The sequence below is a fragment of the Mesoplodon bidens genome (genome assembly GCF_964165515.1).
Source record: "Mesoplodon bidens genome assembly, chromosome: 8".
In the NCBI taxonomy this organism is placed as follows: domain Eukaryota; kingdom Metazoa; phylum Chordata; class Mammalia; order Artiodactyla; family Ziphiidae; genus Mesoplodon; species Mesoplodon bidens.
Window position 1 is genome coordinate 47,882,439 of NC_138165.1, and position 14,918 is coordinate 47,897,356.

At 42.6% G+C, this 14,918-nt stretch overlaps 1 protein-coding gene across 1 annotated transcript in view; it reads right to left on the bottom strand.

The window, feature by feature from the left end:
* The window catches only part of KIF5C (kinesin family member 5C), a gene marked incomplete at its 5' end in the record, with an annotated part of 173,853 nt that overhangs the window by 41,561 nt on the left and 117,374 nt on the right, over window positions 1–14,918 (bottom strand). The window contains 4 exons of the mRNA XM_081241905.1: window positions 542–659; window positions 4,172–4,360; window positions 11,203–11,349; window positions 13,788–13,994. Coding sequence (XP_081098031.1) covers window positions 542–659; window positions 4,172–4,360; window positions 11,203–11,349; window positions 13,788–13,994 — 661 coding nt within the window. The remainder of the gene's footprint in view (window positions 1–541; window positions 660–4,171; window positions 4,361–11,202; window positions 11,350–13,787; window positions 13,995–14,918) is intronic.

Here is a 14,918-nt window from a genome sequence, read left to right on the forward strand (position 1 = left end):
GTAAGCCATGGGTGCAAGTTCACGCTTTATATTAAGAGCAACAGGACACCAGGGAAGGGTCAGAGGCCTGGGGTTGGACACGAGGTAGAATTTGATTTTGGAATCCTCCTTTGAAATACAGCACAGTGGTCAGCCTAGAGCAGGCTGGAGATGAGCTCCTCGGTAGATGGATGTGGCCACAATTCTTAACTAGGATTAAGGACAGCGACAGTGAGGACGGAGAAGAGCAGAACCAGAGAAGCACCTGGCAGGTCGAATGGACAGGCCTTGGGGACAGACTGGATGCAGGAGGTAAAGAAGGGAGAGGATTCTGACTTGGGCAGCAGGGTGGACTGAGGGAAAATGGGAAGAGGAGCAGATATGGGGTGGGGGCAGTCTTCTGGACGTTTCTCTCCCCACCCCCCTGCCCAATTATGCCATTGTTTTCAGTAGACCTAGAAATGCTTTAATCAAGCAAAATTAAACATCATGAGTCCAGCCAACTAGAGAGTGTCTGATTTAGGCTGAGAGTCAGACACCTGCAAAGTGGTCAGTTACTCACCTTGGGCTCGGAGCTTGGCCAGCTCTTCACTGAGCGAGTCCTGGGACTCTTCCAGCTGCCTCCTCTTCTGGTCCATGTTCTGCATGTAGTCTGTCAGGGATTTGATCTTGGCTTCATGCTTTAAACAAGCGAACAGAAAAAAGGGAGCAGTGAATGACTAGCAAGTGGCCATCCTGGCTCGCCCAGGACTGTCTGATGGGACAATGCAAGAGGGGAAGAGTTCTTGAGTCCTTTTTTTGAGGCCCAGCACCCAAATGGTGCATATTCTACCCTTTGTTTGGGATCTGTCCTTTTTCTTCCATGCGCTTCTCTGCTTCGTTCCCTACAGACCCACTCATGGCCGTGCCCTTCATCACTGTCCTCTTAAGTGAGATACCAAAGCCCAAGTTGCTTTTCCTCTTTACAGAAAACAGAGTGTGCTGGAGAGAAAGGGACTGGGAAAATGTCAAGGCTGTGCGCTTCATTCTTTGAAACTGCACCTCTGGATTTCTTCTTTGGAACTCAAATATTATGTCTTTTCTTTTTCTGTCTCTCAAACACACCAATTCCTGTCTCGGGGACTTTGCATTTACATTTTCCTCTCCCTAGGAAGCTCTCCCCAGCACCCTCCCAGACATGGTCCAGGCTGGATCCTTATCACTCAGGCCCCAACATTTTCTTATAGCACCTAACTTCTGCTTGATTAATCTATCTTTTTTCTACTTGTTAGTTCCATGAAAATAGAGAGTTAATAAATAATAATGGTGTGAATGAATGAATGAGAGCTTGTGACTGAATAGGGACAGTAGTCACTTCTAGGCAGATGGAAATATGCAAACACTCCCCCCCTCCAGATCTACAGGGTTCATATTTAGGCAGGAACACTCTGGAGACTGAGCTCTAATCTAATGAAATAACCTCTGGGAAATGGGACCCTGTTGGAGCAGTTGTTTTATAAGCATAGCTTTTGGTGACAAGGATGAGTGTAAACAAAGGAGATAACAGCATTTTAGCTGGAAATATTTTGTCAGATTCCTTAGATCGTGTCAGAAAATAAAGAGCCAAGATTTCTCTTACTTTTGAACCCCAGGCAATTATGACTGAATCTTTGGCTTTACGTAAATTGTAGCAGAGTACAAAATAGCACCTAATGGAAAACTGTATTTGTTGCTAATGCAGAAAGCACTGTCTAACTAAAACCATCCTAATATTCTTGACTCCGATCTCATATATCCTGAGTGAGTGTCACTCTAAGATCTGGGCAACTGTCCTGGGCCCTACACTTTAGAGCACCCCACTTTGGGCGGTCCTCTGGCTGCATCCCAGTCCACTGAGCAAAGTTCATATGCCAAGGGAGTGTGCCCACCTGGAGCCCACATCCTCTTCTAGACCACAGTGAGTCTGGGAACCTCGAAACTCCTTACTCCAATGGCCCTAAGGCCACTCCCAGGACCAGCAGTGTGGCTCCCATCATCCATTTACATAGATTACAGCTGACACGGTTACACACTTCCACCAGTTCACAGAACGTGCAGAAGGGACTCGACTTGGACATGGAGGCTGGTACATCCAGATGGAAGGAGAGACACTGGGCTGCAGGCCGCAGGGCCTCTGTCTGTGCTCTTGCCTTGGCCTCCAAATATTAGGGGCCTCCAGAAGCACATGCTCTCAGTGTAACAGGTGATCTGGAAATCAGACTTGAGGTGTACTATGTCGTAATGTTTAGTGTTTTCCCTCTCAACTTTCACAAATTATAAAGATGTCAAACAGTAAAGCAAATACAGAAAAAGTAGTATAAATTTCACCCATTAACCACTCTAATTTATTAACCATTTCCCCCTGTATTCCTGGTCTTATCTATATGAATGCATGTTTTACCAAGTTGCAAGGCATAGCATAGATCTGTAACTCAGCATTTTCATTTTTACTTAACTTTATATAATTATACATTCCAAATGGCTGGGTTTTATCAATTTTTTGTAAGAGCTTCATAAATCCTTCCATGTCACTTTATGTTATTAGTCTCTCAATAGATAGTTGCCTATTTTATTTAATTAAAATGAAAGTAATACTGCACTAAACATCTTCCATATAAATGCTAATATTTTTAATCAGGGAATGATAATACCATATGAAATGAAAAACTTTCATTTTCATTATCAATGAAAAATGCTATAAGCGAAATTACTGGACCAAAGTATACTTACATTTTTATGGTTTTTGATTCCCAAGGTCCTTTCCAAAAGGACTGACCAAATTATACTTTTCTCAATAGATTTCACTATCACACACCAGCACTGAATAATCTCTTAAATATTAATACATCTTTGCTTATTATGTTATTTATAAAATGGAAACTTGATATTTTAATTTGCATCCCTTAGATGATTATGGTAGGAACAAGGAGATGGTTCTATGATGACACATCCCTATGTTTAAAAGCGTACAGGATGAAGTATGCTTTTGTCTTTCTCAGCACTGTCTGATGCGCCATTCCATACTGGTATCTGTTTACCCCAAATGACTTTAGCTGTTTTAATGCCTGGACTAAGGCAGTGAGTAGCACACACTGGGCCAGTCATAGAAGCCTCAAGCCCAAACACCATGCTCAGGTATCAGTGGCAGGTCAGAAACAAGGCTGCTATTTTCTGAAACCACCTTACTAAAATGAAAATACCCTTCTAATGGAAGAAGAGTAGCCTTGCTCTTTGAGAGAATGACATGTACCCCAGGAGCCTGAAGATCCCTTCAATGCTTTTGAGTTCACACATAGTTTGGTTTGAGTCCCAGCTCCGCCTTTCACTGGCTATATGAGTTTGGGCAGTATATTTAATCTTTCAAGTCTCATTTTCCTTATTTAAAAAAACAGGAACAATAATAAAACCTGCGGGCTTCCCTGGTGGCGCAGTGGTTGGGAGTCCACCTGCCGATGCGGGGGTCGCGGGTTCGTGCCCCGGTCCGGGGGGATCCCGCGTGCCGCGGAGCGGCTGGGCCCGTGGGCCATGGCCACCGGGCCTGCACGTCCGGAGCCTGTGCTCCGCAACGGGAGAGGCCACAGCAGTGAGAGGCCCACGTACAGCAAAAAAAAACAATAATAATAATAATAAAATAATAATAATAAAACCTGCCCATCAGGAACTTTTTAAAGGTCAAGTGAGAGAATGCACGTAAAGCGCTTAACATAGTATATGGTGCGTTGTAAGCATTCAGTAAAAGGTTAACTGCTACTACTATTAATAACAGTAGTAGTGATGGTAGTTTCTGTTGTCCCATATTAAATTGGACCTGTGGTAGAGATTAAAAGATGAAAGAATGTTGCCTTAGCTGATAGGAGTTTTAGATGCCACCCAGTCTTGTCCATTCTTTACATATCTCTATCTATCCTACCTACCTACCTACTTAGCTAGATAAAGATATATAGACACATCCTTTAAACAGGGACTGAAGGTAATCTATGTAATTCACACAACTAAACCTAGCCTTAAGAAATAAGCCTGGGCTGCCATTGCCTAGGAGGCCATGGACAAGTCTTATGTAAAGCAAAGTCCATCAGCTATCCCTGTTATGCACCATCGGCTCCAGTAAGGGCACAAAGGAAGCAGATTTTCCAGAGCACAAGGGTGTGAAATGAGGAAGAAAGGCGTGGCCTACCTGGGAGATGAGCAGCTGGCAGGCTGCCAGCTCCCGCTCACTGGCGTTCATCTTCCTGTTGGAGTCCATCTGGGCGCTCTCGAGCTGTTTACTGCGATTCACCAGAGATTTAACCTCCGACTTCATCTTGCTGATGTACAGCCGGGCCATGGTGAATTCCTCCTCAATGACTCCATTCACATCTGCCAACTGAGCACAGGAGGGAACACACTCAACTATGCTTACAATTTCCAGAGGTTCATGGGGGCCCTGAAACCTGTCCATGGGAACTCAAGATGTCTGTGGATTTCTGGTTAAGAAACCCTAATTGTAGGACCACAAGCTGATAATTTTTCTCTAAAAAGTACTATACGTTCAACCCCAAGTTCTCTGAAACCTCGGGTAAAACTTTCAATTAAAAACCTCTACTGGGGGCTTCCCTGGTGGTGCAGTCATTAAGAATCCGCCTGTCAATGCAGGGGACACAGGTTCGAGCCCTCGTCCAGGAAGATCCCAAAAGCCACGCAGCAACTAAGTCCGTGCACCACAACTACTGAGCCTGCACTCTAGAGCCCGTGAGCCACAACTACTGAAGCCCACGCACCTAGAGCCCATGCTCCGCAACAAAGAGAAGCCTACGCAATGAGAAGCCCACGCACTGCAACCAAGAGTAGCTCCCGCTCACCACAACTAGAGAAAGCCCACGCGCAGCAACAAAGACCCAACGCAGACAAAAATAAATAAATAAATAAATTTATTAAAAAGAAAAAAAACCCTCTACTAACATAATCTTCAATTAACCAGGTTTTTCATTACAACTGATTTTTAGGATAAAAGAGATGATAGAAGAAAAAGACATTGAATTTTAAAAAGAGATAACTCTGAAGAGGTGTTCCATTCAATGTCTTACACCTTACATTTCTGGAAGAGCAGCAAAGCCCAGTGTTCCTAAGGTGACTCTGAGTCCCCATAAGAAGTCAAATCAAAATTTCAATTATGTTCTCTATAATCTGGTATCCAGAGAGGCAAGCAGTCTAATAGCTTGAATATGTTTCCATAAGCAAGGGTTGAAATAAAAAGGATTTTCTATGTAGTCTTCAATTAAACAAAAAATCTAATGACTAAGAATGTGCTACTACCAAAAGTACCTCTGGATGAAAATTTTCCTGCATAACTTCTCATTACTACCCATCTTTTTCCCTGCCTCTACGCAACTGTCCCTTCCAAGCACACAGGAATCTAGATCACCTAAGAATAACAATGTTGGGCTTCCCTGGTGGCACAGTGGTTGAGAGTCCGCCTGCTGATGCAGGGGACACAGGTTCGTGCCCCGGTCCGGGAAGATCCCACATGCCGCAGAGTGGCTGGGCCCGTGAGCCATGGCCGCTGAGCCTGCGTGTCCGGAGCCTGTGCTCCGCAACGGAAGAGGCCACAACAGTGAGAGGCCTGCGTACCGCACAAAAAAAAGAAAAAAATTTAAAAAAAAAGGAATAACAATGTAAATCCACCTTTAGAAGAAAAGATTCTGACAACCAGCATTCCTGTACCATCTCATGTTTGTTGTCTAATTTTTAGAGTTCTACTGGAAACAAACACTGCAGCAAGCTACTTGGGATAAAAACCCATTTGCTGAGATGCAGAGATGGTCCTGAAGGGCAACTGACCACATGAGCAAAGCAACTGTGTGCATATTTTGTTTCACCACCAGAGGGCATCCTAGCCCCTCAGGAGAAAACAAGAGCCCTGTCCAGTACCCAGCCAGTGAACAGAGGCTTCAGTTGGTTCTAAGACAATGATTCCAACTATGGTTTTTTGATGTTCCACAGTTCACTGCCCACTTTTGTCATTATTGCCATCATTAACTCATCATATGACTATTTTTTCAGTAAACATTTAAGAGCTAGGAATATGGAATCGTGTATCAACCGGAAAATTGGTAGCAGATAGGAAGTACGCTAGACAGTGATGAGTGCCTGAAATTTGGTGCCAACCTTCCCCTAAAAATTCCACAACAGTATTTGTTAAATGACTCCAGTGTCCATCAACACAATGCAGAATCTATGTTAACAGCAAGAAAATCCACGAGCATCAATATCTGACTCCATCTTACTTTGATGGAGGTTCTTGCTAATCAGTTAGTTACATTTCTGACTGCCAACGATTTGCCTACCAACACCACTCCTCATTACATTCCTTTTATAATCCAATACTATGGAGGTAACGGGTGAGAAAATCCCTCCATCTTTAAGTTCAGTTTTGTTCTTCTGCCTTTGTGACTAGTCCAACGTGGAACAGAGGTGAGAAACTCATTCTTTAGCCTGACCAGGTGTGCCTGCATATTGTCTTTCTGTATAAAGGTAAGGGGACATCACCTTTTTCATGTGGAATTCACAACCTACACCATCTCCTGGTGGGAAAACATTGCTGAACCAAGAGGTAGAGCATCATGAGAAGGGAACAAACACCTCCTCCTCTAAGGCTCTCCTTAGATGAGGACACTTTGTATGTTATGCCCAGGTCCCATGTGAATCGGGGAAGAGTGAAAAAAATGTACAATAATGGGCTTCCTCCAAAGTGAGAGCTGGATATTTCTTCCCCCAAACCAGAACCATAACTTCTGAAGCCTACACTTGTCCTAGGAGGTCTAAAAGGAGATTTTGAATCCACACCTGATGGAAAAAAACAATACTCCAAACAAATGGTTTTAACTGTAAGGTTTCTTACAACTTATGAGTTCATATATTTAGTCATGTTTAGTTCAGAGTTTTCAGTAATTCCAGTATATACTGTTATTTCAAAAAGAAGAATCAGAGTTTGCTGCTGCACTATTATTTCATAACTCTCCCCTGGGTCTGACAGTGTCTCCACTGTACGTACTGGACTGTGCGATCCAGTATGGATGACTAATCCAGCAGAAGAGGCTGCCTCTCCTTCCGTCTTGCCTGTACGGAAGGAGTCACCCCCCACGGCCACCCCATGACTCTAGAGCATGGAGCAGCTGAGCAAGGTGCCATTTCTAGGTCAAGTAAAAGGTAAGTGAGGTGACTGTTCACATTCTAAGACCTAAAAGTCATAATGGGACTTTAAAAAATCCTTCTTACAAAAAGTGCTCAGGGGGCTTCCCGGGGGGCTTCCCTGGTGGCGCAGTGGTTGGGAGTCTGCCTGCCGATGCAGGGGACACGGGTTCGTCCCCCGGTCTGGGAGGATCCCACATGCCGCGGAGCGGCTGGGCCCGTGGGCCATGGCCGCTGGGCCTGCGCGTCCGGAGCCTGTGTTCCGCAACGGGAGAGGCCACGGCAGTGAGAGGCCCGCGTACCACCAAAAAAAAAAAAAAGTGCTCAGAATTGCCAGGTTCATTTATAAGTGCAGTACAGAGCTAAGGTATGACACAGTTGCTTCCAAGAGCTTGAGGGGCAAGAGGGGACTGAAGAAGCAAGCCTTCCTGGGGGTGGGGACCCCAGTCACCCTTCTGGCTGGGGACTGGACCTCAGACCCCAGCCCCAGCAGACCCCAGGCTGTGTTGAAGAAGTTGATGGAAAGGGAGCTGTTTGTGATGAGGACTGACTTCAGACCCAGGATCTGGGGCAGTTTTATCTGCACCTCTGGTCCACCCATAGTCAGGTTCCTGATGGAGCCAGGGCCCAGGGTCTGTGTCACCTGCTTGAACTTCTTCACCTCCACCTCAGCCAGACCTGAGGTCGAAAGAAAATTAGGCAGCTAATCCAATGCATCTCGTTTACTCTACCTCAACCTGCTATTCTGCTTGTGGCTAGGAATCTGGAAATCTTCGTTTTAAAGAAAGACCGGTGACATCGGAACATGAAAGGAAGGGGAGGCTCGCTAATAAACCTGAATAAGGTCAACACTAGGCTCATCTTGTCATCTGCTGCTCTCATCTTGTTTTGTTGACTTAAAGTATTGCCTGGGCTCTGAAAATGTTTCCAGATGTGATGGAGCTGGAGAAACATGGGTTCTTCCGTTGCCTTGCTGTTGAGGCCCGTCATATCCTGGAACTGATGGCTGAGGGAGACTCCAACACCTATCTTTCCCTCTCACCCCAGAGCACTATCAGGAGGGACCTTGTGGGGACTGAACAACATTTGAGGAATAAAAATACAAGATCACCGAAAAAGATTGCCTTGATCTCGTTTTTTAGATCAAAAGAATTATATCAGTTGAATACTCATAATCAGTAAGAAAAGTATCTGTATCCACAATGATAGATCTAAGAAATATACACATAACCCATGCAATTCCTGAGCTGACAACCTTCAAGATAATCTGGACTCATCTTGCCTTTTTTTTTTTTTGTTTGTTTGTTTGTTTGTTTTTATTTTTGGCCACGTTGGGTCTTCGTTGCTGCGCACGGGCTTTCTCTAGTTGCGGCGAGAGGGGGCTACTCTTCGTTGTGGTACGCGAGCTTCTCATTGTTGTGGCTTCTCTTGTTGCGGAGCATGGGCTCTAGGCACGCAGGCTTCAGTAGTTGTGGCACGTGGGCTCAGTAGTTGTGGCTTGTGGGCTCTTGAGCATAGGCTCAGAAGTTGTGGCACATGGACTTAGTTACTCCGCGGCATGTGGGATCTTCCCGGGCCAGGGCTCGAACCCATGTCCCTTGCATTAGCAGGCAGATTCTTAACCACTGTGCCACCAGAGAAGCCCCTCATCTTGTCATTTTACAAATTAGGAAAATGAAACCCAGAGTAGTAAAGTAATTTGCCCAAAGTCACATATTTCCTCCCCTTTAGCTCTCATTGTCCTAATGATTAAATCATAATTGTAAGAAAAAAAACAGAACAATTAAGAATATGATGCTATATAAGTGAAAGTTATCAATGAAATTAGTTACCAATGAAATTAACTAGGGCATCCAATTTCTGAAATCCAAAGATAACTTAAAAACATTAAAAGTATTTAAAAATAATCTCAATCATACTTCATATCCCAAAGGTAAGGACTCTTTTTTTTTTTTAATTCCAAAGCACCCAGACACTCCTTGATTTCATTAGCATTTTTCATCAGCTCTATTTTAGAACTTAGCATAAAAATATCTTCCTTTATCGTTATCAGCAGCAGGCGCCAACTTCCCATAGATCAACTGTACCTTCATATTGCAAGGGCCATTTAATCACCCCAACCTCAGAAGTTTATAGCTCAACACCAACATATGCTTCTAAAAATAAATCCTCAAATACAAAATCACTAAACTGGAAAGGATTAATCTTATAGTACCTAAGAATTCTACACTAAAATTAGATTCATTTGCAAAGATTCATGAAATATTCAGTTACAGTAGAGGTTCCATGCAAGAATGATTGGGTTTAAAAGAAGTCATATACTCTAAACCTAGATCTGTTATACCATCGAAGGAGGACTCTCAATGCTTCCCAGAAATGTCAATAAACGAAAGTAATTTGGGGAGGTTTCTCTAGTATTTAACAATCTCAGCTCAAAACCTGAGTGTTCCCACAGAGCAGACTGATGTAGAATTTGGCTTTTTAAAGGCTGAAGGGCTAAACTCCAAGAATTTGGTTTTAGTGACCTGTGAGGAAGCTGAATACTGTAACACTATTCCATGGCTTGATAAAATCCACACACGTTTAATCAATGGCTACTCCACAGAAGGGGCTGAGTTCATATAAAACTATGGTAATCAAAACAGTGTGGTACAGCATAAAGATTAGATCACTGAAATAGACTAGAGAGACCAGAAATAGCCCTACACACTTCTGGAGGTGGCAGACATGCTCATTATCTTATTGTGGGGATGGTTTCATGAGTGTATACATATGTCAAAACTTCTCAAACTGTATACTTTAAATATGTGCAGCTTACTTTACGTCAGTTATACCTCAATAAAGCTATTTTGTTTAATGTCACTATCTTATTTTCCAATGTCCTCTCTATATTGTGGCAAATTGTTAATTGTTCTTAGATGATAACATCGTTTACTCTCTTTTCTCTCTATTCTCTCATAGACAACGTTGTATCACCCTCTTTCTCCCCATCTCCCTTACATCCTTGCTACACCAATGTGCACCACCCAAGGGGTTAATCATGGTTAGTTTAAGCCCATTACAGTAATACTATTTCTCTTTGCTTTCCCAGCTTCCCTTGAAGTTTGGGGTGACCGTGTCACCCAATTCTGGCCTTTATAAAGTATAAGGGGATGTCTATTGGGGATTTCTGGGATTATAGTTTCCTCCTGGATGAAAGCTGGCTGCCTTTGCAGCCCATCCTGCTTTGGATGTGGTTGTGTGGGGATGTGATGATTGGTGTTATAGAAGCTATCTTGCTACCTTGAGATAAAAATCTATAGATGTGAAAAGGCAATAGGCTGAGGAAAGCAGAAAGAAAATAATGAAAAGGCCTGGATGCCTGACATTGTTGAGATACTGCAACAAACCAAATTTTGCTTCTAAAACTTCAAGAAGCATAAGAATGACCTGGGGAATCTTGTTAAAATGAAAATTCTAATTCATTAGGTCTGAGGTGGGCCTGAGAGTCTATAGCTCAAACAAGTTCCCAGGTGAATGCAGATCACAACCTGAATAACAAGATTCTAGACTTCTCATATTGTGAATAATTAAATGTGGCTTTATTTTTTTAAGCCACTGTTAGAATCCTATTACTTCCAGCTGAAAGCTCTCCTAATTCATACTGATTGGTTGGGGATTTTCACTCTGTTGGATTCTCATAGAAAAGGAGAAACATTTCTGAGGGTGGAACTTTTGCTTAATGTATCCAGTCCCAAACTTGGCTCTGTGACACTGGTATGCAATTTTGAGGAATAAGCCAACTTACATAAGGCCAACCAAGATTTGAGGACATTTCCTATAACTGAAAGGTAAATTTTTTTCTCCTCCTTAACCAATCATTTACTTAGTCATTCAATCAGCCCTTCGTTCATTCATTCAAATGTTATCAAGCACATAGCAGATGCAAAACACTGTGCTAAGCACTGGATACTCAGGAGAATAAAACACAGCCCCTGCTTGCTTAGAATCATGCACTTATAAGAGCAGGTAAAGAGGATAAAAAAAAGGCTGGCTTACCGTCTTCACATCATTGGTGCCAATAATTCCTCCTATCTCCCCCAGATCCTTCAGCAGCAAATTCAGGATCTCGGTGGCCCTCTTTTTCTGGTGATTGCTAAGCTCTTGCAGCTGGCTCAGCTCTCTTTGTGTGGTTGTCAATGTAGTCTGCAAAACACATTTTAACAACAAATTAAAAGGGTCACTCACCAATTTCATACACATGGCATTGCAAAGAATAACAACATAATGTAGGATAGAGTTCTTTTAGCATTTCATGTGATTTCAACACAAGAGTCCTTTTAAGTCAGACTATAGTATAGCACTGCATTCTCCGATAAGAAAAGGAATTTGTCTTGGCCTGATATGTCATTTGTCTGCATATAAGACAACAATTTCCAGGTCAGTTATTAAATAAGTTATTAAAAATAAATAAAGCCCAAAAGGAATCCTTACGTTTGTAATGTGTAATCATATCGTCCTACCTACCAAATGTTCTGTTTCAGTCCACATCCTCCAGGGTCTAAACATACCTGCAAGCATCCCCACCTCCACTTTCAAACAAACCTGCTCCCTGGGACCACTTCCAAATTCCCATCTGGCTTCAAAATAGATGGGTCTGGAAGGGCCAAAGGGACATTAGTGAGTCTCGAAAACAACCTAGAAAAAGTCTTTTAAATCTTCACGGTGAAGCTGAATTGAACACTTCACCTCGTTTCAAAATTGGTCTGGTTCAACTGGAGATGGCTTCTTAATATATAGCAGATGATCTATTTTACTGCCAAACACGAACAAATCCACCTTTGCCATCCTTCATGTATGTTACCCAAATGTGTGTGTGTGTGTATATATATATATGTGTGTATATATATATATATATATATATATTTTTTTTTTTTTTTTTTTTTTTTTTTTGCAGTACGCGGGCCTCTCACTGCTGTGGCCTCCCCCGCTGCGGAGCACAGGCTCCGGACACGCAGGCTCAGCGGCCATGGCTCACAGACCCAGCCGCTCCGCGGCATGTGGGATCTTCCCGGACCGGGGTGCAAACCCGTGTCCCCTGCATCGGCAGGCGGACTCTCAACTACTGCGCCACCAGGGAAGCCCCAAATGTATATATTTTTAATTAACAAACTCTCCACATCAACAGAATAGCCATCTTTTGGTGTCTTGGTACTAACTCAGCCAACAAAGAAAATAATTTCCCTAAATTATGGAGTTGTAGAGGTTAATGCAAAGACATTTATGTAATTTTTCCATATGCAGCTATTTTACTAGAGGACTTTTAATGATACGACTAAAAATAGCACTCTAAACCAGTCTAGCAGTACTTTGGTTTGACAGAAAATAAAACTTGTATCATGGAAAACATTTCATTGTTTTGGGAAGAAACTAATACCAAGGACTAGTTAAAGAATCTTGCAGAAAATAATAAGCAGAGAAAATCTAAGTCTCCTTCTTTCCTACATGACTTCTGGTTTGTTTCTCTGGTTCTTGTTTTTGTTTTTATTTTGGCATTGCCACTGCTTATTTCATTTTGTTTTTAAAATCCACAGAAGCAGTAGTTCCCATCTTGGGAAACATTAAAAAGCCTTCCTTCGTGCAGCTGAATGTATGGAGTAAGGAGCATTTTCTATCAGCTCTATGGTCAGCAGATCAGAGCTTTCCTGCGCCATCTGCTACTTCCCCTTGCCTGGGAGGACTGGCTGTTTTCCACAAAGCAGGCTGGGCACAATCCCATGACACCAGGCCATCGGGCCGAAGTGCCAAGGGCAGCCAGTTACAGCCACTCGGCTTCCCACCACACATCTTCCAAGTAGAAAGAGACAAAATGGACACATCCCACCACCAGCCACCTCACCAAATGTTCACTGGCCCTCTGCCACTAGCTCACTGAGCAGAACCTGCAGCATCTTTCGCTGGGAGAATCTGAAAATTAGGAAATGTGAAGACTGAAACACTGGCTGAAAACAGGACAACAGACAAACCAGGACAGCTTGGTCCTAGGCGAGGACAAGAAGCTCTGGGGAAGGAATGGACTGCATTCAGGAGGGTGTAAACAAGGAGAGTGAAATCCAGACCTTCCACAGGTCACCCACTCTCCTCTGTTAATATAATATTTTGAGATTTATTTGCTAAGATTGTAGCATATGCACAGGTCCGTGCTAAGTGCTTTATGTAAACTGTCATTAATTCTCACGCCCTGAAAGGAACATGTTATTATCGCCATTTTTACAGATAAGGAAATGAATACTCCAGTTTAAAGGTCTCGACTAAGGCCTAATAGTTGTAAAGTCAAATTTTTAGCTAGGATTTTTCTGGCTCCAAAGTCTGCACTCTCTTGACTATCCTACAAGGCATCCCTGCTGGTGTTACAAATCCCCTAGATATAAAACAGTTCTGACACGCAGTTCCAGGGGGAATGGACAAGTCACTTACACAAAGTATTTCAATAACTGGAGGATTTCAAAGAATGCATCTACGCCTAACACTGAAAAACCGCTCAGCCACCGCCTTGCTATATACAGTGTCCGACAGCAAACATTAATATAAGTACACGATTGGCTGCTGAGGAAGTCCTGCCCCCTACACACAAATGCTCCAACCGTTTTCTGGGCCAGCTCATCTGTCAGCTGCTCATTGGCCCTGGTCTTGTCCTCCACTTCCTGTGACTTCTGGTCGTAATTGACAGCCAGCTCCTCCAGGGCCTGGAGAACTTCTTTCACCTCATCTTTGGCTGCCTCATTTTCAATCTGGAGACGTGTTAGCTCTTCCTGAATCTTCTCATAGTCTCTTCTTGTAGAAGCTAAAAGCTGGGGAAATGAGATGGCATGGAACTGGTGAATCTAATGTTCAAAAGTTTATGCTCTGTGCTCTATCCAAAATAAAGTAATTTTTTAAAAAAACTGATAAAAGAAAATAAGTTGAAAAGCTCAGGATGACTAGAAATGCTACTACATATCCAGATGTTAAATGAAAAAATAGCATATTGTTTTGAAAATCTGTTTCTCTTTCTTTCTTTCTTTCTTAATTTTTCTTTCTTTCTTTCTTATTTAAAGCTACATAGGCTTAACTCCAAGAATTGATTACACATCAAAAATCACCACACTTTGTAGCTGGCTGGCTATTCCACAAGTTGAACAGAGGACGAGGAGGAATAATTTCCAAGGACTATAATAATACTTACATGGCTTTTTACTATTATCATTATTTCACATTGTAAACAGGTCGATTTCAGAGTCAACCAAAACAGTATAAAAGGGCAGTCACTAATTTTTCTTAATATTCATCATGGATTATAGAAGAATATACCTCAAACATTAACACTAGTTAAAAGTGAGTGACTGAGCTTATGGATACTTTCATTATTTTTGTGCTTACTGTATTTTCTGATTTTCCTGTAATGAACAGATATTGCCTTGATAGTAGAGAAAAAAAATATTAAGAGTTTTAACTGTAACAGAAAGGAAAGGTTATCACAGGCAGTTGTACCAAGTTGGAGATGAAAAGCAACAGAATGGGAGGAAGAGGACAGGAAACACAAAGCAAATGGAAGATTCAACTCTAGTTAAAAGGGGAATCAGTTAAATATGGTTCCTGAAAAGGGAAGTGTTTGGGCAGAGGGCATAATCACTGTCCTGGAGAGATGAAGGACAACAAAGAGGAAGAGAAAAAGATTGTTAGAGAGGGCATTATGTCTACGAGAGGGCTGGGACTGGGGCCATGAACTTAAGCCA